Source organism: Jaculus jaculus, chromosome X (genome assembly GCF_020740685.1).
Source record: "Jaculus jaculus isolate mJacJac1 chromosome X, mJacJac1.mat.Y.cur, whole genome shotgun sequence".
Lineage (NCBI taxonomy): Eukaryota > Metazoa > Chordata > Mammalia > Rodentia > Dipodidae > Jaculus > Jaculus jaculus.
The window spans coordinates 112,211,689-112,233,843 of record NC_059125.1 but is presented as its reverse complement, the minus strand read 5'-3'; the positions used below and the strand labels follow the sequence as shown (position 1 = coordinate 112,233,843).

The following is a 22,155-nucleotide window of genomic DNA, read 5'->3' as shown; positions in this document are numbered from 1 at the left end:
TGCCTTTCCATCATTTAAGCTCTATAATTGTCTATAAGAAAATCTATCTGAACTTAAATGTCTCCAATTTATTTAACTGTGAATAGTACAATTTGATGGCATTGCTATACAAATAGTAAAATAACAAAACAAATACTGTTACCTTAAAAAAATTTTGTGATTGCCGGGCGTGGTGGCGCACGCCTTTAATCCCAGCACTTGGGAGGCAGAGGTAGGAGGATCGCTGTGAGTTTGAGGCCACTCTGAGACTCCATAGTGAATTCCAGGTCAGCCTGGGCTAGAGTGAAACCCTACCTCGAAAAACCATTAAAAAAAAATTGTGATTATAACTTATAATCATTTTAGTTAATTTATCAGTTCTTCTCTTCTTAGAAAGCAATTCAATAATTATATGTAGGGGCTGGAGTGATGGCTTAGCAGTTAAGGCACTTCCCTGTGAAGCCTAGGGACCCAAGTTTGATTCCTCATTACCCACGTAAGCCAGATGTACAAGATGGCACATGGATCTGGAGTTTGTTTGCAGTGACTGGAGGTCCTGGCATGACCATTCTCTGTATCTGACTCTGCCTCTCTTCCATAAATAAATAAATAAATAAATAAATAAATAAATAAATAAATAAATAAAATTACACACACTTTTCTGTGATGTAGAGTGCCACAAACCTAGAATACATTGAAGTAGCTGTCAGCATATTCCATAGTTTTGCAAAAGTGACTGATTATTTTTCTAAATAATCTCATTATTATGAATGATACACATTTTAATTTGTCTTTCCTTCTGATTTAAAAAAAAATTTCAGATCACTTGTGGAAGAGGAAGACCAGCACATGAAATTGTCCCTTGGAGGCAGCGAAATGGGGCTGTCTTCCCATTTGCAGTCTTCCAAGGCAGGAACCACACGCATCTTTACCAGCAATACGCACAGTTCTGTGGTGTTACAGGTAATCTCAACTGTTTTTTGGCATTATTTTTGTAGCTTATAGAACTCAGCAGGATGTTTGTAGTGCAGGATATCTATAGTAGGGGCTGTGGGTGTGTCATGACAGGTCTGGAGGGCATATGGTTAGTATCATTATTTTCACCTCAGCCATTGTTTTTAGCAAAATAAGTCCATAAAATCCACTAGAGTAAATATCTTGAAGGGAAGCATGCATACCTTTCTGAATTAAAAATAAAACCTTCCAAAGTTCATTCTTTGTTTTATATGTGTAAAGGCTACCTGGCTAGCATGTCATTTTCTTAAAGGATACCCTATCTTGCAGCATTTACTGTCACATAGCAGCCAAAGTAAATATCACAAGGTTCCTACACTAAATTCCTATTCCTTACTCATAAGGTATTATACTATCATCTTGGTCATCATCCTAAAGTTCATAATTCTTTGATGTCTCAATTCTCATTGGCAATAGTAAGTATGAGAGTACGCAGTGAAGAATATTCACTGAATGCAAACCCAGTGATGATGTAAGAAGTAGCAATTAACATGAAAAGAGGGAATAAAAAGTCAAAAGGTTACAAAACACAGCAATCTGGAGCATTTTGTGTTTTTTTTAATATCCCAAATGCTTCATTCACTTCTGTGGTTCTGTGGTTATTGCTGAAGTAGAGGACAGCATTATAAGACTATGTGTTCATAAGTGCCTTCTAGATACAGTTAAATCATACTGTTGCAGGATTTTGTTATAGAAGAGGGCGCTATCAAATTTATGAACCACAATGAATTGATAAAAATGGACTCAAGAAGGATAACTTATGAATTATTCAGTTTATTTAGGGAGAAATCTCAAATTGTAGTTTTTATTCAAGGAAAATTGGGGTCTAGAAAAGTCTGAAGTAGAGTTACAAGCATGTGGAAGACAGGAAACACTCGTGTGGAAGGCACAGCATAATTCATGAGGTTCATTTAAGAGAGGAGGTCTAAGAAGAGACTGGAGCAGAGCTACAAGCACATGGAAGGTAAGATAATATATAGAGTTTTATAAGGAACACACATTCATGTGGAAGACATAAAATCCATCTTGAGTCTCCACATGGAAGTAAGTTAAGAGTAATTGGTGATGGTTTAAGAACAGGAGAGTACCAAAGTAGAGACCAGAAAATTCAGGTGAGAAATGGGTAGTAAAGAGAGTTTCATGGGCTGCAGAGGTGGCTTAGTGGTTAAGTACTTGCCTGTGAAGCTTAAGGACCCCGGTTCAAGGCTCGATTCTCCAGGACCCACATTAGCAAGATGCACAAGGGGGTGCACGCGTCTGTAGTTCTTTTGCCGTGCTGGAAGCTCTGGCGTGCCTATTCTCTCTCTCTATCTGCCTCTTTCTCTCTCTGTCACTCTCAAAGAAATAAATAAAAACAATGAAATCTGTGATGATTTTTTTTTATTTTTTTAATTTATTTATTTTTTATTTGAGAGCAACAGACACAGAGAGAAAGACAGAGGGAGAGAGAGAGAATGGGCGCGCCAGGGCTTCCAGCCTCTGCAAACGAACTTCAGATGCGTGCGCCCCCTTGTGCATCTGGCTAACGTGGGACCTGGGGAACCGAGCCTCGAACCGGGGTCCTTAGGCTTCACAGGCAAGCGCTTAACGGCTAAGCCATCTCTCCAGCCCAATCTGTGATGATTTTAAAAAAAAGAGAGAGAGAGAGAGTTTCGGGCTGGAGAGATGGCTTAGTGGTTAAGGTGCCTGCCTGCCAAGCCTAAGGACTGCAGTTCAATTCTCCAGGTCCCATGTAAGCCAGATGCACAAGGTGGTGCATGCATCTGGAGTTCATTTGCAGTGGCTAGAGACCATGGTACGCCCATTCTCTCTCCCTCCCTCCTGCTCTCTCTCTCTCTCTCCCCCTCTCCCTCTGTCTCAAATAAACAAAAAGTAAAATAAAATCTCAAAAAAATAAAGAGATAATTTCACTTGTGGTTATCCCGAGTTTAGAGAAATTACATGGGTAGCAGGCCTAGAGTTTTGTGAAAATTCCCACATGGTAGATCTAGAGTGTAAAGGAATACACACATAATAGAGGTCAGATGAAAATTATACAAGTATTTAAAGTGAAAAGTTACCCCAAAGCATAAAGCAGAGGCAAGCAGAAATCTACCCAAGCCAAGAAACAATGCTCTCCCCTACCCAGTTGGACGGGGGAAAGTCTGATTTTTGTGTCTGGACAGAGAGAGGGCAGAGATCAGCAAGGACAAGCCTTTAGGATTGAAAATGCATTCTTTCATCAGACTCTGGTATGTAAGGGAAGACCTGATTAATATGCAGATTCAAAGGCCAGCCCATCTAGGTAGTGTGCTAGACTGTGGAGGCAGTAGGGGGCGCTGCAGCTGTTGTGGATGAAACTGGATCAGACAAGAGTTCCACTTCTGCTATGGTGGGGTGACATCTGTTTCTCTCTTTGGGCTTCTGTCCCTGACTGAAACTACCTAAAAGAAAATAGCTGTCTCCCAAGTCTTCTTCAATATCAGTCTTTTCTGCTTAGTAAGATAAGGAAAACAAATATCTTACCTAATGTATCTTTAAATAAAATCTCCCCAGGTGGATTTCATGAATACCTCTGGTCAAGAGCCATTATAATAAAGTAGCACATAGTATAACAAGAGACAGAGTTTTTGCTTGTTGTGTGGTCTCAGTGTTTCATATAATGTTTCTGGGCTTCATTTTTCTTATTTCCAAAATAGGAGTCTCAATTAGGACATCCCTACAATTCCCTTTAGTCTGAATCAATAAATCCAGCAAAATCCCATTTTCTTGCTATGCCAATTTCTGCTGGGAGAGGGGTTCTAAGTTTCATTGTCCTGTGAGCATCCAACAAAAAGGTGAGGCCTAGACAAGAAAAACTTTCCATCTTCTTTGATTTGAGCATTGCATACCTTGTGTAATTGTTAGCTTTTCCAGCTTATGGGAGAAAAGGATAAGGGAATAAACAAGTAGGGAAAGCATGAGAGGAAGTTGTGTTTTCCTATGTTAATGTGCTTTTACTAAAGAAAACAATGGAAAACTACATAGAGATCCTTCCTTCACTTCCCTATGTTTATGCCCTATGCATGTTTAGTCAATTATAGTGAACATGACAGTTTTAAAACTTTAAAACAAATAATGGCAGAAGCAGTTTTAAAAACATTTTAAAAGTGCTTCTGAACCAAGAACTCTTGGGAAGGACCCTGGAATATACATTTGTAGCAATGTAATTCAGGGAATGTATAGTCTTCCCCCCAGTACACACAGAGGATTTGGTTCCATGACTTCCCACAGACCAAAATCTGTTCAAGTTTTTTTTATATATGTATATATAAATAGCATTGACCTGTTTACATCCTCTAGTATACCTAAAATCATTTCTAGATTACTTTTTCTACATAATGCAGTATAAATGCAATATAAATACATGGTACACTGTTTTGGGACAAATGACAAGAAAAAAAGTTTATGCATGTTCAGTACTGATGAAACCATTGTAGACTCAATTATACTTTTCATTCCTTGGTGGTTAAGTTTTAAAATAAGGAACCCACAGGGCACATTAAGGCCCAACTATATTTTTACATTAGTGTTCTTAAGGCAAGAATCTTCTCCCACTGACAGAAATGGCCTCTTTTAACCTCCCAACATATATTATGTGATTATATGAATTAAGTCGCTTCAAAATTACTCAGTACTGTGTATTCACTGAAAAAAAAAAAGCACAAGATACCATATATGGAGAATTCTGCCTAGGAGTCTGAGCTAGGAAAATTACAGGAAGTCCATGACCAGCCTGGAATATGCCATCCTGGGCTATGGAGTGAGACCCTGTTACAAAATAAACAAGTAAATATAGATGTATGTATTGAATGGAAAGAGTATAATGATATTAAATGAAAAAGGTTCACCACAGGGTCATAAATACACCAATCAGTCTCTATGTATGTGTGCCGGGGCCAGGGATAATGCCTTAGTGATGTTCATGTAATAAAGTAAAAAAAAAAAAAAAAAAAAAGTCGAAGGCACAGCATGGGAGTAGAAAATGCAAAAGAAAAATTAAAAAATATGAGGTATTTGTGTCCATAGAATGTAATGAGATTTATCTGTATTTAAAAAACAAAATATTTTTCATTTGCTACCATATGGATATGTCTTAAAAACATGCTGAGTGCAAAAGTCTAAAGATAAAAGTCCAAAAATTCTAGGATTTCATTTTATGATATATCCATAATATGGGAGTGTATAGAAATACAAAATATACTAATGTTTAACTAATGTTTACTTAGAGTTGGGGGGGAGACATAGAGGATATAAGTGTGATATCTAAAAGGTACAACACTTGTTTTGAGGTGATTGTTTTCTCAGGTTGACTGTGGGAAAGCGTGTGTGTGTGTGTGTGTGTGTGTGTGTGTGTGTATGTATGCATATATATACACACATGTATCCAATTATATCTCAATAAAGCTAAGTGTATTACATAATTCGGTCTTATCGGTAGAAAAAGTATACTTCACCTGAATTTGAAAGCATGACAAAAGTTCTTGGAACATTAATAGAGAGAGAGAGAGATGAGTGATACTTTCCTCTATAACCTATCCAGTAAACAAAACAATAGGTGGTGGTAATTTAGAGACAGAATGATTGAAAATACAGCTGACTCTTAGAGCTCTTGATGGTATTATGCTTTAACTTCTTATTGTAGGCTATGGTAAGAATCGTCATGTGAAAGTAGCCTGAAAGTTTGTTACTTGAAGCTCCCCTTTCTCATGATTTTGCATATCATTACACTATTTCCTATAGTGGTCCAGAACTACCACTCTTAAATTGCTGTTAAAAAAAAAAAGACTTATGTGTCCTATTTTCAAGTCTGATAAAATTTTATTCTCACGTGGATAATTTTAAAGCCAAGCCCTAACAGGGAACCTTATTTATTTTTTAATCTAACCTTGGGCATATAGTTGTAAAGGAAATAAGCCAAAGGAGTGTTAAATGTGTAAATATCATCATTCTTTTAAAATTAGCAATGACACAAACTCCAACTTGAAAAGACATTGAAAGTACTGTCAGAGGAACTGATCCATGGGGACTGTGTGTGTATGTATATATATATGTATGTATATATATGTGTGTGTGTGTGTTTGTGTGTGTGTGTGTGTGTGTGTGTGTAGGAAGTCTCACACTGCAGGATTATGCATGAATGATTCATTGTCCAGTCCAAAGTAGAATTCTAATTAAACCACTTACTAGCTAGTGATATGACTTTGGGAAAGTCATTTATTCTCTCTGGACCAGTTTCTTTATTTGTAATCTAGGTGAGAAATATGAAGATTAAATGTCACAATTCATGAAAAAGTAAGGTGCATGTTGAATATTCATTTCTTTTCTTCCACTTAAGTTAAACAGAGAAGATGTCAGAGAAAATGGAGCTGATCAGAAGTGATGGGTGCACCAAATAAGGTATCCATCTGGTTGGCATGAATGGCTCCAGAAGATTAGTCATCTTTATTAAATAGGCTGCAACAAATTAGGCTGTCAAAGAAAGTGCCTAGAAAGACATTTGATACATAATCAGCTTGGATTCCTAGAACCTTGAACAAATCCCAGGAGAATCCATGACGGAATTAGCAGTACAAATTACTTTTACTGAAGGAAGGAAGATAAGCGTGGTTAGCTTAAGTAGTAATTGATAAAATCAAGGGTGATTTCATTTCCCTCACCTCTGGACTACTAGTACATCATGAAAGCTTTAATTCTTAGACTTCTTCCTATTGCCCCAGGCTGACAGTATCTTTTCTGTGCAGTCTTATGATAATTCATTCAATCATACCCTTTCTAGCACCTTCAGTTTTTTTAATAACAGCTTTATTGAGCTATAACTCACATACCATACAATTCATCTCTTTCAGTCTGTATAACTCAATGATTTTAGGAATATTCACAGTTTTGCAACTATCACCACAGCCTATTTTAGAATATTATTAACCCATCAAAAAGGAGACTGTCTGTTAACAGTTACTCTCCCATCTGCTGCCAACCCCTTCTTTAAAATCCCACACAACCACTAATCTACTTTCTATCTTCATAGATCTGTGTATTTGAACATTTCAAATAAATAAAATTGTTAAATATGTGGACTTTTGATTTATTTCACTTGTTCTGTTTGTAAGGCTTAACCACATTGTAGCCTGCAACATGCTTCCTACCTATATTTGGCCAAGTATGTGCCAGTGTATGGTTGTAATATATTTTATTCATGTGTTTGTTTACTGGTGGACATTTTATGTTTCCTACTTTTTGGCTTATACATAATGTTGCTTTGATTATTCTTGTATTATTGTCTTTGTGGAAATTTTGCATTTATTTTTGGTTTATATATACAAGTGGAATTAGTACTAAATTAATTACAAATTTTAGTCTTTTGAAGAAATATCAAAGTGTTTCACAAATAGCTACACAGTTTCATATTCTCATAGAAAATCCCAGTTTCATGTTCGTTCCTTGGCATGTCTTTTTGATTATGGCTATCCTACTAGATTATATTGTTACTTGTGGTATTTAGTTATCTTTCCCTATTACTACTGATGTTGAATCTTGTTATTTGTGTTTCATCTTTGGAGCAAAGTTTATTTAGAATATTTTCCTGTTGTTTAGTTGGGTCGGGTCACTTATTATTTTCATATTCACTAGTAAGTACTATCATATATTCTAAACCAAAAATCCTTTATTTGATACATGGTTTGTAAATATTTGTCAAAGTACTTTTGGTTTCTTTGTCTTATCATAACTACCTTGTCAAGTTCCAATATTTTACCCATTCAATCATACAGTCTTTAATTTGACAATATCTTATCAAAGTTAATAGAATAGGTGATCAATTAAAAAGCCTAGTAGATTTCTGATTTTTCACTGTCTCCAAAAAATACATTATTTTTTCACATGTTACTATTCTTATACCAATTTACTCTCCCTAGAATGCCCTTACTTTACTTTCTCTGATAAATTGTTACTATATAATGTTTCACCTTAAAATGATATCTTGTGGCAAAATGCCTATTTTTTCCTTTTTTTTTGGTACTTTAAAGATTTTATTTAAAATGCTTTCATAGGGCTGGAGAGATTGCTTAGTGGTTAAGGCGCTTGCCTGCAAAGCCAAAGGTCCTAGGTTTGATTCCCTAGGACCCACATAAGCCAGTTGCACAAGGTGGCACATGTGTCTGGAGTTCATTTGCAGCAGCTAGAGGCCCTGCTGTGCCCATTCTTGATCTTTCTCTATCTGCCTCTTTCTCTCTTTTATTTATTCTGTGACAATTCCATGCATGTATATGATGTGTATAGATCATATACAATCCCATTACCGTTTTGTATCCTATCCCAATTCTGCTGAATCCTTCATTCTTTCTAATTAGTTTTATTTTTACTTTGATGGGCTTTTTTGAAGGCACAGTGAATTAAATTCAGGTGGTTTGCATGCGTATAGATATGGATTATTTTCTGGAGCATGCACAACTTACCATGGCTATATTTCTCTTCCTCTTCTTCTTGTTCCTCTTCCTTTCCTTCTTCTTTTCTTTTTCGAGGCAGGTTGTCACTCTAGCTCAGGCTGACCTGAAATTTAGTATGTAGTCTCATGGTGGCCACAAACTCACGGCAGTCCTCCTACCTCTGCCTCCCAGATGCTGGGATGAAAGGCGTATGCCCCCATGCCCAGCTCATGGCTATATTTCTAAAGAAAATGTCTCTGTCTCCCCTCCCCCCATACCACCTATTCCAGCAAGTATAAGTGCCAGTAGTGCCTCAGCAAGGGGCAGGACCTCATGAGCCCCTTCCCCATTCACAATGGAATGTTGATGTGCACATTCTTTTACAGGAAACCACAGCTGCTCTGAGTTTATGAGTATACTGGCCATGTGGTGTCAGAAGGCAGTGCTCAACAGCACCCCTCCACATCCCCTGACTCTTATATCCCACCCCCCATCCGCATCATCCACATTGTTCTCTGAACCATGGAGGCAGTGATACAAGCTTCCCAATCTGTGGCTGAGCACTGATCAGTCACTTACTCATAGCACTTTGACCAGTTTTGAGTTTTTGTTAAAAGCAGCACATACTGTAAAAAGAAACTTCTCTGTCCAAGGGTCGAAGTTGGCACTAATCTCTAGGTATAAGTGTAAATATTTAGAAGATAGTTTGATATCATGTCCACTTAGCAAAATAACAGTAGTAGCTTCCCCTCTAGGGCCTATCACTCTCACCCATGGGCTTTTGACCAGGTTTGCAGTTTCAGACATGTATTCCCTCTTCTAAAATGGGCCTTTTTTAATACATAAAACCTAAAACTATGCATATTAATGAGGTAATGTGATATTTTGATATGCGAATAGATTATAAAATGTTTGAATCATATTAAGTATTTCCTCTTTAATGGTTTATTGTTTCTAAATATATTTTACTTATTTATTAGAGAGAAAGAGAAAGGGGGGATGGAGAGAGAGATTGGGTGTGCCAGGATCTCTAGCAAATGAACTCTAGAAGCATGTGCCACCTTGTGAGTCTTGCTTTACATGACTAGTGGGGAATCAAACCTGGGTTGTTAGGCTTTGCAGGCCAGGGCCGAGGTTTATCATTTCTTCATGACGAAATGTTTCAAAATCCTTCCTACTAGCCCTTTAAAATTTATATTAATGTTTGTTGTGCAATAGCAACCCAGAGATTCTTATTTTTACCTGCAACTTAATCATGGATCCACTTCTAAATTGTGATTAAAATAATTTTTGCCTTCTAACATACATACATACATACATATTACATATATAGACAGAAGAGGAGAGAGAGAGAAAGCGAGAGAGAAACTCAATAAATGTCATCTTCCAGTGAGACCCTCAAGATCTGCGATTTAAGTTGTTTCTGTGTGTCCCTGATCTAGAACTGGAGTATGTGGGGCATGTTTCAGAAATAGTCATTTTTGGTGTTTTTTAATATCATCATTATTAGTATAGATAATACACATAAAGAATGTAGTCTGATACTTGGCACAGAGGAACAACTGCATTTTTTTTTTGCTCTTATGATATTATGTGTGTAACAAATAAGTTTGCATGCTGGTTTATGAAACAGTGATATAGATTCTTGTCTCACAAGATCTTACAATCTTTCCACCTCCTCTTCCGCAAAATTCCCTGAGCCTTGGTGGGTGTGTTTTAAGTCTACTTCAGTGATGAGCTCTCAGGAGCCTCTGTATTTCTGCTTTGGTATGTTTTGAGCATCTTCACCCTGCCACTGTCTGGCTCACCATGGAAACAGCACTCTTGAATGGTCTCCCCAATTCCTCTGTGGTTTCACCTGGGTCTTGGCTAAAGTGTGAAGGGTGGTTTATCTCCTTGGGTCTCTCTACCCTTTGAAAAAGAAAACGGACTCCCCATCAGAGAATAAAGTCAGCATAGTTTAAATAGGATAAACATTGCTAATTTAGGGAGATTTTGATGGTTGTAGCCCCTCTTTCAGCCAAAAACTAGTGGGAGCTTGTCATTGGAGACCCTAATCTTGGTCTCTATAGGATTCTGACCTGGTTCCAATCTTCAGCTATGGATTCCTTTCCACTGAGTGGATTTCTTGGCTAATCAGAAAGCCACTGGTTACCCATTAAGGCTGTGGGCCGCCAATTGCACTGGTGTGTACATCTTGTCAGGCTGGTTGCTTTTCAGCAGCTTTGACTCCCGCTTGCTCACACTTTTGCTGGTCACTTTGACCCAGTAGCTCACGTAGCACTTCACAGCACTAAATGGACTAACTATTTGGGGACTGGCTCTTTTCTGGATTCCATCCAGGTCGCTTGGGGTTCTCTGATGGCAGCATATGGTGTCTTTAGCATAGGGTCTTACCTTTTACCTCAGGCAGGTAATTAAGTGCTTTGACGAAGCCTGTCTTGTTTTGGGGACCTCATAGCTCTCTCTGATCAACAGCTCAATGTGGTTAGCAACCAATTTCTGATAGTGGAAGTTACAGGCCAGAGCCAAATATTTTAAAGTTAGGCTTCATCTCATTTATTTTCTTTCTTTGAATGGTATCTAGACTAGAAGGACATTATTCTATAGATTTTCTTAGTAAAAGTTCTTGCAGTACCAAAGAATAGGGTATGATGAACTATTATTATATTTCCAATTGATATATATCTTCAGTATATAAGTTGGAAGAGTATCTGAGACTTCTTTTTTAGGTCACTTAAGTATGTTATTAACCTCTTCTTTCCACTGAGTACTTTTCACTGTTTAGCACATGTTGACATTAGAGATATGAATAGCCCATACCAACTCAAGTCAAATTCTGTAACACATAATTTTATTTTTCAACTTTTGCTAATATATATTAACTCAGTTGGATATTGATTATGATTCTTGTGTCTTGCAAACATTAAAGTATTAGTTCTAGTAGTTTGGGGGAGATTCTATATTATTTTCAACACATGCCATCATTTTGCCTATAAATAAACTTAGTGTTACTTACTTCCTTTACAACCTTCTAATTCTCTTATTGTACTGGTAGAACCTTTAGGAAAAAATGTTGAATAAAAATTGCAAAAGTGTATATTGTTTTATTCTTGATTTCAGGGGGAAGATAATTTAGTACTTAGCTACGATGTTAGTATAGGGTTTACAATATTCTTTCTATTCATCATTGGCTGAATTTTTTTTTTCTTAGTACTAACTAATAGATACAGAGTTTCTTTGTAATTATTGATATATTTCTTTTTCTTTTAATATCTTAATTTGGCTAGTTATATTATCAAAATATTTGTTGCTAAGTAAACCTTGTCTTGAATGTATTAAACCCCTCATTGACCATGATGTATACTATATATTCTTTTATACAGTATATACCTTTTGTATATACTGTTAAATTTGATAAGATGTTAAGAATTATTTGTTTATTTATGCTTTTGATTGATATTTTTAAGACAGGGTCACTACAGCCCAGCTGCCTCAAACTCAGAATTCTCCTGTCTCACCTTTTCTAGTGTAAGTACTGGGATTGTAGGCATCTACCACCATGCTGGGCATTCCTTGGAATATAAGATTGCTTTTTCCCAGTCCTCTTTGTTTGATTATGGTATTAAGATGTTAGGGGAAAGGTGTCATGCTACATGCCTGTAATCTTAGCACTTGGAAAATTTAGGTGTTCAAAAGCAACCTCGTCCACATAGCAAATTCAAGGCCAGCCTGGGCTACATGATACTCTGTTTAAACACATAGATAGGGAGACAAAATATATGCTAGGAAGTGTCTCCGTAGAGTGTTTGTCTAGCATGTGCAAGGAATTGGGTTCAGTATCCAGTAAACACACACACATACACGCACACACACAATTCTAGCTACCTGGAATGAGTTGAGACATATTATCTTCTCTTAATATTCTTTATGTATTTGTGAAATGTTGTCATTTTCCATATTTGGTAGACTTCACCAGTTAATCCATTGCAACACCAATATTTTTAGGAAGAGGGAATTTTAAATTCAAATTCATTTTGCATGACTATTTAGGTTATCTGTTTATTCTAGATTAAACTTTAGCAGTTTGTATCTTTCAAAGAATTTGTTCATTTCAATTTCATTTTCAAAGAATTTGTTCATTTCAATTGAGTTGTTATTTATTTACATTTAGTTAAAAGTATAGTGACAAGCTAGGTATGGTGGCAAATGCCTTTAGTCCCAGCACTTGGGAGGCAGAGATAGAAGGATCCCTGTGAGTTTGAGGCCACCCTGAGACTTCATAGTGAATTCTAGGTCAGCCAGGGATAGAGTGAGAACCTATCTCGAAAAATCGAAAAAAAAAAAATCTAGTGACTATCACCTCTATCAGTTCTGATATTACTTATTTGTATTTTTTCTTCCCTTAACCAATCTAGCTAGTTTTTATTTTTAGTCAGATCAAAGTGTGTCCTTAAATAACTAGTATTTTTAAAAAGTACTTTATTTGACGGGTGTGCAAATAGAGAGAATGGGCATGCCAGGGCCTCTAGCCATTGCAAATGAACTCCAGATGCATGTGCCACCACATCTGGCATATATGGGCACTGAGGAATTAAACCTGGGTCCTTAGGCTTCGCAGGCAAGCACCTTAACCACTAAACCATCTCACCAGCTCAAGGACTGGTATTTATTTTTCTTTTTGCTTTCACTATTTTTTTTCTGTTTTCTGTTTAATTTGTTTTCATTATGATCTTTGTCATGTCTTCTTTCCTTCTTAATATGTAATTAACTTGTTCCTCTATTTTAAGTCTCATAAGGGGGAATTGGAATCTTTTGTATAAGACTTTTCTTCTTTTCTAATATGGCCGTTTATTGACATAAATTTCTTAAGTGCAGCTAAAGCTGCATCCCACAAAATTTTTTTAAAGAATTTATTTGTGAGAAGAGAGATAGAGGAGAAAAAAAGAGAGACAGAAACAGAGAGAGACACAGAGAGAGTATGAGCATGTCAGTGTCTCTTGCTGCTGAAAACAAATTCCAGACACTTCCAGACATGTGCCACTTTGTGCATCTATCTTTACATGGATACTGGCTTTTGCAAACAGGTTTGCAAGCACCATCTTTAACCTCGGAGCCATCTCCTTAATCCAACATTTGACATTTTTTGAGACATTGCATTTTCATTTAGTTTCACTTAGTTAGAATTCCATTCAATTATAAAGTTATCTTTAGAAAGTTATACTTTCTAGTGTGCCTATATATTCTTTCATAGATTATTGAGAAGAATTTTATTTACTATTCAATTATTTGGGGCTATTTCAAAACTGCTAGAGTTTTGATTTTTTACTTTGATAAATATCCATCCCGTAGATACTTGAAAATAATTTGTATTTATTGTTGTTTTGTACAGTATTTTATAAATGTTAACTAGATCAGTTTGCTTGATGTGCTTCAACCTGTTTCTTGTCATATTTTTATTTTTTTTTATGTAGAAACTTTATTTGGATACATCATGTGTTGGTACCATTTCCCTCCTGTCACATTGTGAATCAATTAAGTGGAACAGTGTTGAAATCTGTAGCTACAAACTACTATTGTGAATTTTGTATTTGCTATTGTAGGGCTCCCCGTTTTTGCCTCATGTATTTTGAAACTCTGCTGTTAGACACATAAGAGTTTTAACAATTTTATATTCTCATTTTTCTTGCTAATAAATAGTCTTTTCTCTGAACTGTCTTATCATGTGGTGTTAACTTGGTATATTTTACCATCCTCGTTTTTATAAATTGGAACACACAGTAAAAGTGATTTTCATTAGGATATGCTTGTATAAGATTTACAAATATGTAGTTTTTATCTAATCCCTGAAATTATGATATCAAACCATTATGTAACCCTAAAGTATATTTTATTACCTCTTGGTAGCCACCTCTCCTAAACTTTGGTAACAGTGTGTGTTTTTGTCACTATGTTTTTGTTATTTTGAAAAAGAACAACAGCTAAAACAATTGTAATGCAGCCTCTAAGGTCTAGAGCTTAGTGTCTCATACTTAGTCCAACCTTTTAGATCCGTTCATTTTGTCATGTGTGTTAATAATTTGTTTCATTTTATTATTGAACAGTGATTCATGATAGGAAGCATTGTTGTATCTCTTGTTCATAATGCTACCTTGACAATCTTACCAATATTATGTACTTGTCAGGGCACCCTTTTTGGTCATTTTACCTGAAAGTTAGGGCTTAATTTCCCTTGATGAGCTACATATGTACAATAATTGCACCCGTGTTCTGATCCTGAACAAAGAGAAAGAAAAAGAAGTTCACCACAGAAATGCTAGCACAACTCCTGTGAACACACAGAAAACTTTTCCTTCCTCAGAACTTTAGGAATCTGAGAACTCCACCTCCTATGCCTTGGAATCACCTGAGGAACTGGGTTATTTGTTACTGGATGACTGCATCCAGGTCACTGGATGCCCTAAGTCTACGTCTTGATACTGAGGAAATAAAGTATGGTGTGAGATGTGGACTTCAGTTTGGTGTCACTTTGCATATGATACTCTTTCCCAATTCACTTGCTAACATTAACTCTTTTATCCACTGACTTTTAGGCCTTGAGAGGTTATACCAGAGTATTTATTCTATAGAACCCATGGTACTAAGGGAAAATCCTGTTGTGTGTTGTAAGGCCATGGCATTGTAAAATTTCTACTCTTTGAGTTTGAATAGAATATCTGTGAACCTTAATATAGACTTTGTGCAAATAGGTAGGTCTTTGTTAATAAATTAGCCTGTCATTTCACAATTGAATACTCGAAGCAGACTGTTCTCAGATCTCTTGAGTCCTCCTCTCTAGGAAGCTTGCCCTTATATTTCACCTTATAAACTTAGTTGCTTTGCTCGGTCTTCTCAGACTTTTAGGCCAAGGAGAGTGCAAAGCTATTTTCTAGGCTCCCATTCTCCATACCTTTAGGCAGTATGCTGTGACAATTATAGTGTTCACTTAATTTGTTTCTCATTTTACGCACATGTCACTCCTTTGATTTTGAAAACTATATTTTTCACATATTTTGCCTTGTTTTAAAGTGTTAAGGAGGTAATATGAAGCAATTTCCTGTTTTTTTTCCTTCCATTTTTTTTATTGACAACTTCTATACTTAAAGACAATAAATCATGGTATTTCTCTCCCTCCTCCAGTTTCCCCTTCACAACTCTGTTCTCCATCATATCCCCTCCTTCCCTCCACTAGTCTGTCGTTTAATTTGATGTCATCATCTTTTTTTTTCTTATTATTAGGACCTGATAATATTATTGCTAGGCACTGTGAGGTGATGGATATTGAGGCCAATTTCTGTGTGGACAGTTGCATTGTACAGAGTGGTACCCTTCCTTTGGCTCTTACATTCTTTCAGCCACCTCTTCTGCAATGGACCCTGAGCCTTGGAGGGTGTGAGATGTCAGTGTTGGACACTCCTCTGTCCCTTCTTCTCAGCACTATGTTGCCGTTTGGGTCATCCCAGTAGTCATTGCCATCTGAAAAGAGAAGCTTCTCTAACCAGAAGTGAGATTAGCATTAATATATGAATATTAACATTAAGTGTAGTTCAGGGCAGTTAATCTATTCTTTTACTTACATATATACAGTACCAACCTATTAGGTACCCACCTCCCTTCCCTTCTCTTCCCTTTGTATCTGTTTTTTAGCATACTGGCCTCTGCTACTGAGTTTTTTTCCTTCTCAAACAGAACCACAATCATCTGTAGCTAAGATCTACATATGAGAGAGAACATGTAGCATTTGACTTTCTGGGCCTGGGTTACCTCACTTACTATAATCCTTTCCAGATCCATCCCTTTTTCTACAAATTTCATAACTTCATTTTTTTATCACTGAGTAGAATTCCATTTTATAAATGTGCCATATCTTCATTATACACTCATCAGTTGAGGGGCATCTAGCCTGGTTCCATTTCACAGCTATGATGAATCGATCACCATTAAACATGGTTGAGCACATACTTCTAAGGAAATGAAATGAGTCCTTAGGATATATGCCTAGGAGTGCTATGGCTGGGTCATACGGTAGATCAATCTTTAGCTGTTTTAGGAACCTCCACACTGATTTCCACAATGGCTGGACCAGATTGCATTCCCACCAACAATGTAGAAGGGTTCCTCTTTTTCTATGTCCACACCAGCATTTATGATCATTTGTTTTCATGATGGTAGCCAATCTGACAGGAGTGAGATGGAATGTCAGTGTACTTTTAATCTGCATTTCCCTGATGACTAGGGATGTAGGACATTTTTTTAGATACTTATACGCCATCTGTATTTCTTCTTTTCAGAACTCTCTATTTAGCTCCATAGCCCATTTTTTTTAATTGGCTTGTTAATTTCTTATTATTTAACATTTTGAATTCTTTGTATATCCTAGATATTAATTCTCTATGAGATATGTAGCTGGCGAAGATTTTTTCCCATTCTGTAGGTTGCCTCTTTACTTTATTCACAGTGTCCTTTGCAGTAAAAATCTTTGTAATTTCATGAGGTCCCAGTGGTTAATCTGTGGTTTTATTGCCTGAGCAACTGGGGTTGTATTAAGAAAGTCTTTGCCAAGACCAATATGTTGAAGGGTTTCCCCTACTTTTTCCTCTAGAAATTTTAGAGCTTCCGGTCTTTAATCCATTTGGACTTAATTCTTGTGCATGGAGAAAGAGAAGAATCTATTTTCATCCTACAGAGACATATCCACTTTTCCCAACACCATTTCCTGAAGAGGCTGTCTTTTCTCCAATGAGTATTTTGGGCATTTTTATCGAATATCAGGTGGCTATAGCTACCTGGACTTACATCTGGGTCCTCTATTCTGTTCCACTGATCTACATGTCTGTTTTTGTGCCAGTACCATGCTGTTTTTGTCACTATGGCTCTGTAGTATAGGTTAAAATCAGGTATGGTGATACTACCAGCCTTATTTTTGCTGTTTGGTATTATTTTAGATATTTGAGGTTTTTTGTGATTCCAAATTAATTTTTGGATTGTTTTTTCTATTTCCATGAAGAATGCCTTTGGAATTTTGATGGGGATTGCATTAAATGTGTAGATTGCTTTTGGTAAGATTGCCGTTTTCACAATATTGATTCTTCCAATCCAGGAACAAGGGATGTTTTTCCAATTCCTAGTGTCTTCTGAAATTCCTCGTTTGAGTGTTTTAAAGTTTTCATTGTAGAGATCGATTACTTCCTTGGTTAGGTTTATTCCAAGGTACTTTGTTTTCTTTGATGCAATTGTGAATGGGAGTGATTCTCTGATTTCATCCTCTGTGTGTTTGTTGTTAGCATATAGGAAGGCTACTGATTTCTGTGTATTTGTTTTGTATACTGCTACATGACTTAGGATTTTATCAGGTCTAACCGTTTACTGGTAGAGTCTTTAGGGTCCTTTATATATAGAACCATGTCATCTACAAATAATGTTAACTTGATCTCTTCCCTTCCAATTTGTATCCCTTTTATGAGTGTCTCTTGCCTTACTGCTATGGCTAAGACTTCCAGTGCTATATTAAATAAAAGTGGGGACAGTGGACACCCTTGTCTTCTTTCTAATTTTAGTGGAAAAGCTTCGAGTTGTTCCCCATTTAGTAATATGTTGGCTGTAGGCTTGTCATATGTAGCCTTTATTATATTGAGATATGTTCCTTCTATTCCCAGTCTCTATATGACTTTTATCATGAAGGGATGTTGGATTTTGTCAAACGCTTTCTCTGCGTCTAATGAGATGATCATGTGATTTTTGTCCTTTAATCCATTTATTTAATGTAGTATACTTATCGATTTGCATATATTGAACCATTCCTGCATCTCTTGGATAAAGCCTGCTTGGTCAGGGTGAATGGTATTTCTGATATATTCTTGTATTCTGTTTGCCAATGTTTTGTTGATAATTTTTGCATCTATGTTCATGAGGGAGATTGGTCTGTAATTTTCTTTTTTTGTTCTATCTTTGCCTGGTTTTGGTATCAGGGTGATGCTGGCTTCATTGAAGGAGTTTGCTAGAATTCCTTCTATTTTTACTATATGAAAAAGCTTAAGAAGCAATGGTGTTAGCTCTTCCCTGAAGGTCTGGTAAAATTCAGCAGTGAATCCATCTGGGCCTAGGCTTTTCTTAGTTGGGAGAATTTTGATAACTGTTTGGGTCTCCATGCTTGTTATAGGTCTATTTAAGTGATTAATCTCATCTTGATTTAATTTAGGTAGGTCATATATATCAAGAAAAATCATCCAATTCTTTCAGATTTTCATACTTTGTCAAGTATATGCTTTTATAGTATGTCCCTATGATTTTTTGAATTTCTCTTGCATCTTGTGTTACCTTTTTCATCTATAATGGTATTAATTTGTGTCTCTTCTCTCTTTTGGGGGGTCAGATTTGCTAAGGGTTTATCAATCTTGTTTATCCTTTCAAAGAACCAACTCTTTGTTTCATTGATTCTTTGGATTTTTTTTTTTTTTTGGTTTCTATTTCATTAATTTCTTCTCTAATCTTTATTATTTCTTCCCATCTGCTGATTTTGGGTTTGCCTTGTTCTTCTTCTTTTTTTAAAAAAAAATTTATTTATTTATTTATTTATTTATTTATTTATTTATTTATTTGAGAGCGATAGACACAGAGAGAAAGACAGATAGAGGGAGAGAGAGAGAATGGGCGCGCCAGGGCTTCCAGCCTCTGCAAATGAACTCCAGACGCGTGCGCCCCCTTGTGCATCTGGCTAACGTGGGACCTGGGGAACCGAGCCTCGATCCGGGGTCCTTAGGCTTCACAGGCAAGCGCTTAACCGCTAAGCCATCTCTCCAGCCCCTTGTCCTTCTTTTTTCAAGGTTTTAAGGTGAATCATTATGTCATTTACTTGTGACATTTCTAATTTCTTATATAGGCACTTAAAGCTATAAATTTACCTCTTAGGACTGCCTTCATTGTGTCCCAGAGATTTTGGTATGTTGTGTTCTCATTATCGTTTGACTCTATAAATTCTTTGATTTCCCTCTTGATTTCTTCATTGACCCATTCATCATTTAGTAATGTGTTGTTTAATTTCCATGATTTTGTGTATGCTCTGTAGCCTTTCTTGCTTTTGATTTGTAGTTTGATTCCATTGTGGTCAGATAGAATGCCAGGAATTATTTCAATTTTCCTGTATTTGTTAAGATTGGCTTTCTGTACTAATATATGGTCTATTTTAGAGAATGTTCAATGTACTTCTGAAAAGAATGTATATTCTGCAGCATTTGGATGAAATGTCCTGTATATATCTGTTAGGTCCATTCCTTCTATGAACTCATTTAGTCCAGATGCCTCTTTGTTTATTTTTTCCCGGGATGACATGTCATTTGATGAGAGTGTGCTTTTGAAGCCATCCACTACCACTATGCTTGGTGTTATCTGTGACCTTAGTTCTAGTAGTGTTTGATGAATTTCAGGGCCCCCATATTAGATCAATATATGTTTAGGATTATAATGTCCTCCTGTTGGAGGGTGCCTTTAATCAATATAAAGTGACCTTCCTTATCTTTCTTGACTAACATTGGACTGAATTCTACCTTGTCAGATGTTAAGATAGCAACCCCTGCTTGTTTTCTAGACCCATTAGCTTGAAACACCGTTTTCCATCCTTTTACCCTAAGAGAGTGTCCATCCTTTGTAGAAAGGTTGGTTTCTTGGAGGCAAGAAATTGAAGGATCCTGCTTTTTAAACCAGTCTGCAAACCTAAGTCTTTTGGTTGTTGCATTGAGGCCGCTGATATTAAGAGATATTAGTGAAAGGTGTATATTCATTTTTTCCATTATTTTGTACTTCTCCTGGTTTTACATTTGCTCTGTTGTATTAACTAGTATTTGAGTATTGTTTGTTTTTTTCTTGGTTCCTTATATATGTGCTTTTCTTTTTCTTCAGCATGGAGGACTCTTTCAAGTATTTTCTGTAGAGCTGGTCTTGTCTTCAAATACTCCTTTAGCCTTCTTTTTTAGTGGAATGTCCTTATTTCTCCATCCATTTGAATGGATAGCTTTGCAGGATAAAGTAACCTTGGTTGACAGTTGTTATCTTTCAGAACTTGGAATACATCACTCCACACCCTTCTGGCTTTTAAAGTTTGTGTTGAGTAGTCTGCTGTTATCCTGATAAGCTTGTTTTATAGATAACTTGATTTTTCTCTTTGACTGCTTTCAATATTTTTTCTTTGGTTTGTATGTTTGGTAGTTTGTTTATAATATGAGGAGGAGAGGATCTTTCCAGGTTTTGTCTGGCTTTTGTTCTAAAGGCTTCCTGTATCTGCATTGGCACCTCTTTCACAATTTGGGGAAGTTTTCTTCTATGATTTTGTTGACGACACCAACTATGCCTTTGGAGTGAAATTCTTCTCCTTTTACTATGCCCTGAATTCTTATGTTTGATATTTTCATAGTGCCCCCAACATCTTGAAATTCCCACTCATACTTTTCTATTTGTTTGTCTTTCTCTTTGTTGGACTGTATTAGATCTGCCACCTGGTCTTCTAGCTTAGGTATTCTGTCCTTTCCTTCATCCATTCTACTAGTGACATTTTCTACAGAGTTTTTTTTATTTCATTAACTGTGTTGTTTATTGCTAGTAATTCTAACTGGGTTTTCTTTATTATTTTTATTTCCTTATTTATGTCTAGTATTGACCTGTTTATTTCATTAAATTGGCATCCTGTGTCTTCTTTGCTTCCTTTGATTTCTTTGAACATATTTATAATCATTCTTTTGAAATCTTTCTCTGGCATTTCCTCTAACTCGTTCTCACTAGAGGTCATTTCTGATGCATTAATACTTTTCAGTGGATTTATAGTGTATTGATTTTTGGTGTTTCTTGTGTTATTATGTATATATTTTTGTGTCTTGGATTATTTAATGATTGGATTTTCCAGTTAGCTGGGCATTAAGGGTTGTATCAATCAATCTGATGTTATATATCTTCAGGGTAGGAGCTTAAGGTCCTAGGTGTGGCTTTGAAGAATCCCAGAGTATCTACAAAAGTGACTCTAGGTATTGGATGTGCCTGCTATGAGAGTATTCAAGTAGACTAAGTGGAACAAAATATAGGCATATTCTAAAATTCAACTAATCAATGTACACTTTCATTGAAAAACAACACCGAGTATTTATCCAAGAGTAGGTATTATGACAACCAGATCCTCTGTCTGTCCCTTAGGGTGTGTGGCGCCTCACCCACTCCCTTAATCCTAACAACAAGGAGGTTAAGATTTCTGGTCTTTAGGAGGTTCCAAGTCAGTTTGTGACCAGGGGAGACCCTTCCCTAATGTATAACAGAAGAGTAAACAAAGCCACTATAATTCAAGAAGCAACAAATAACAAGCCCAAAATACAGCTTATTTAAGAATGGCAAATTCGATCATCCATCTGATTTAACATATAATTTATCCTGATATGGAAGGTGCAATTATCACTTCTGGTTCAGGCCTATATACCAGGCTTATTAGGTGGGTACTGACCTGGTGTAATCCCAGTTACTTTGTGGGATGATTTTTTTCTCAGATGTGCTCTTGATTGGGTGCCTCTTTGGTGCTCTGTCAGTCCACGTAGGCGTGGCCGGGTCCCTGGACCTGGACTGCTGCTCTGTTCCTGAGCGCTGAGCACTGGCAGTGGGGGAGGGGGAGGGAACCGATGCTGCTCTAGTTTGCCACACATTCTTCTAC

The 22,155-nt window shown here is 36.6% G+C and overlaps 1 protein-coding gene across 6 annotated transcripts in view; it reads left to right on the top strand.

Annotated features, from left to right (window-relative positions):
• Klhl13 (kelch like family member 13) overlaps nt 1-22,155 on the top strand; it is a 188,964-nt gene that overhangs the window by 142,208 nt on the left and 24,601 nt on the right. For all 6 annotated transcript variants that reach the window (XM_004671472.3, XM_045140695.1, XM_004671469.3 and 3 more), the window contains one exon: nt 801-942. In XM_004671472.3, coding sequence (XP_004671529.2) covers nt 801-942 — 142 coding nt within the window. The remainder of the gene's footprint in view (nt 1-800; nt 943-22,155) is intronic.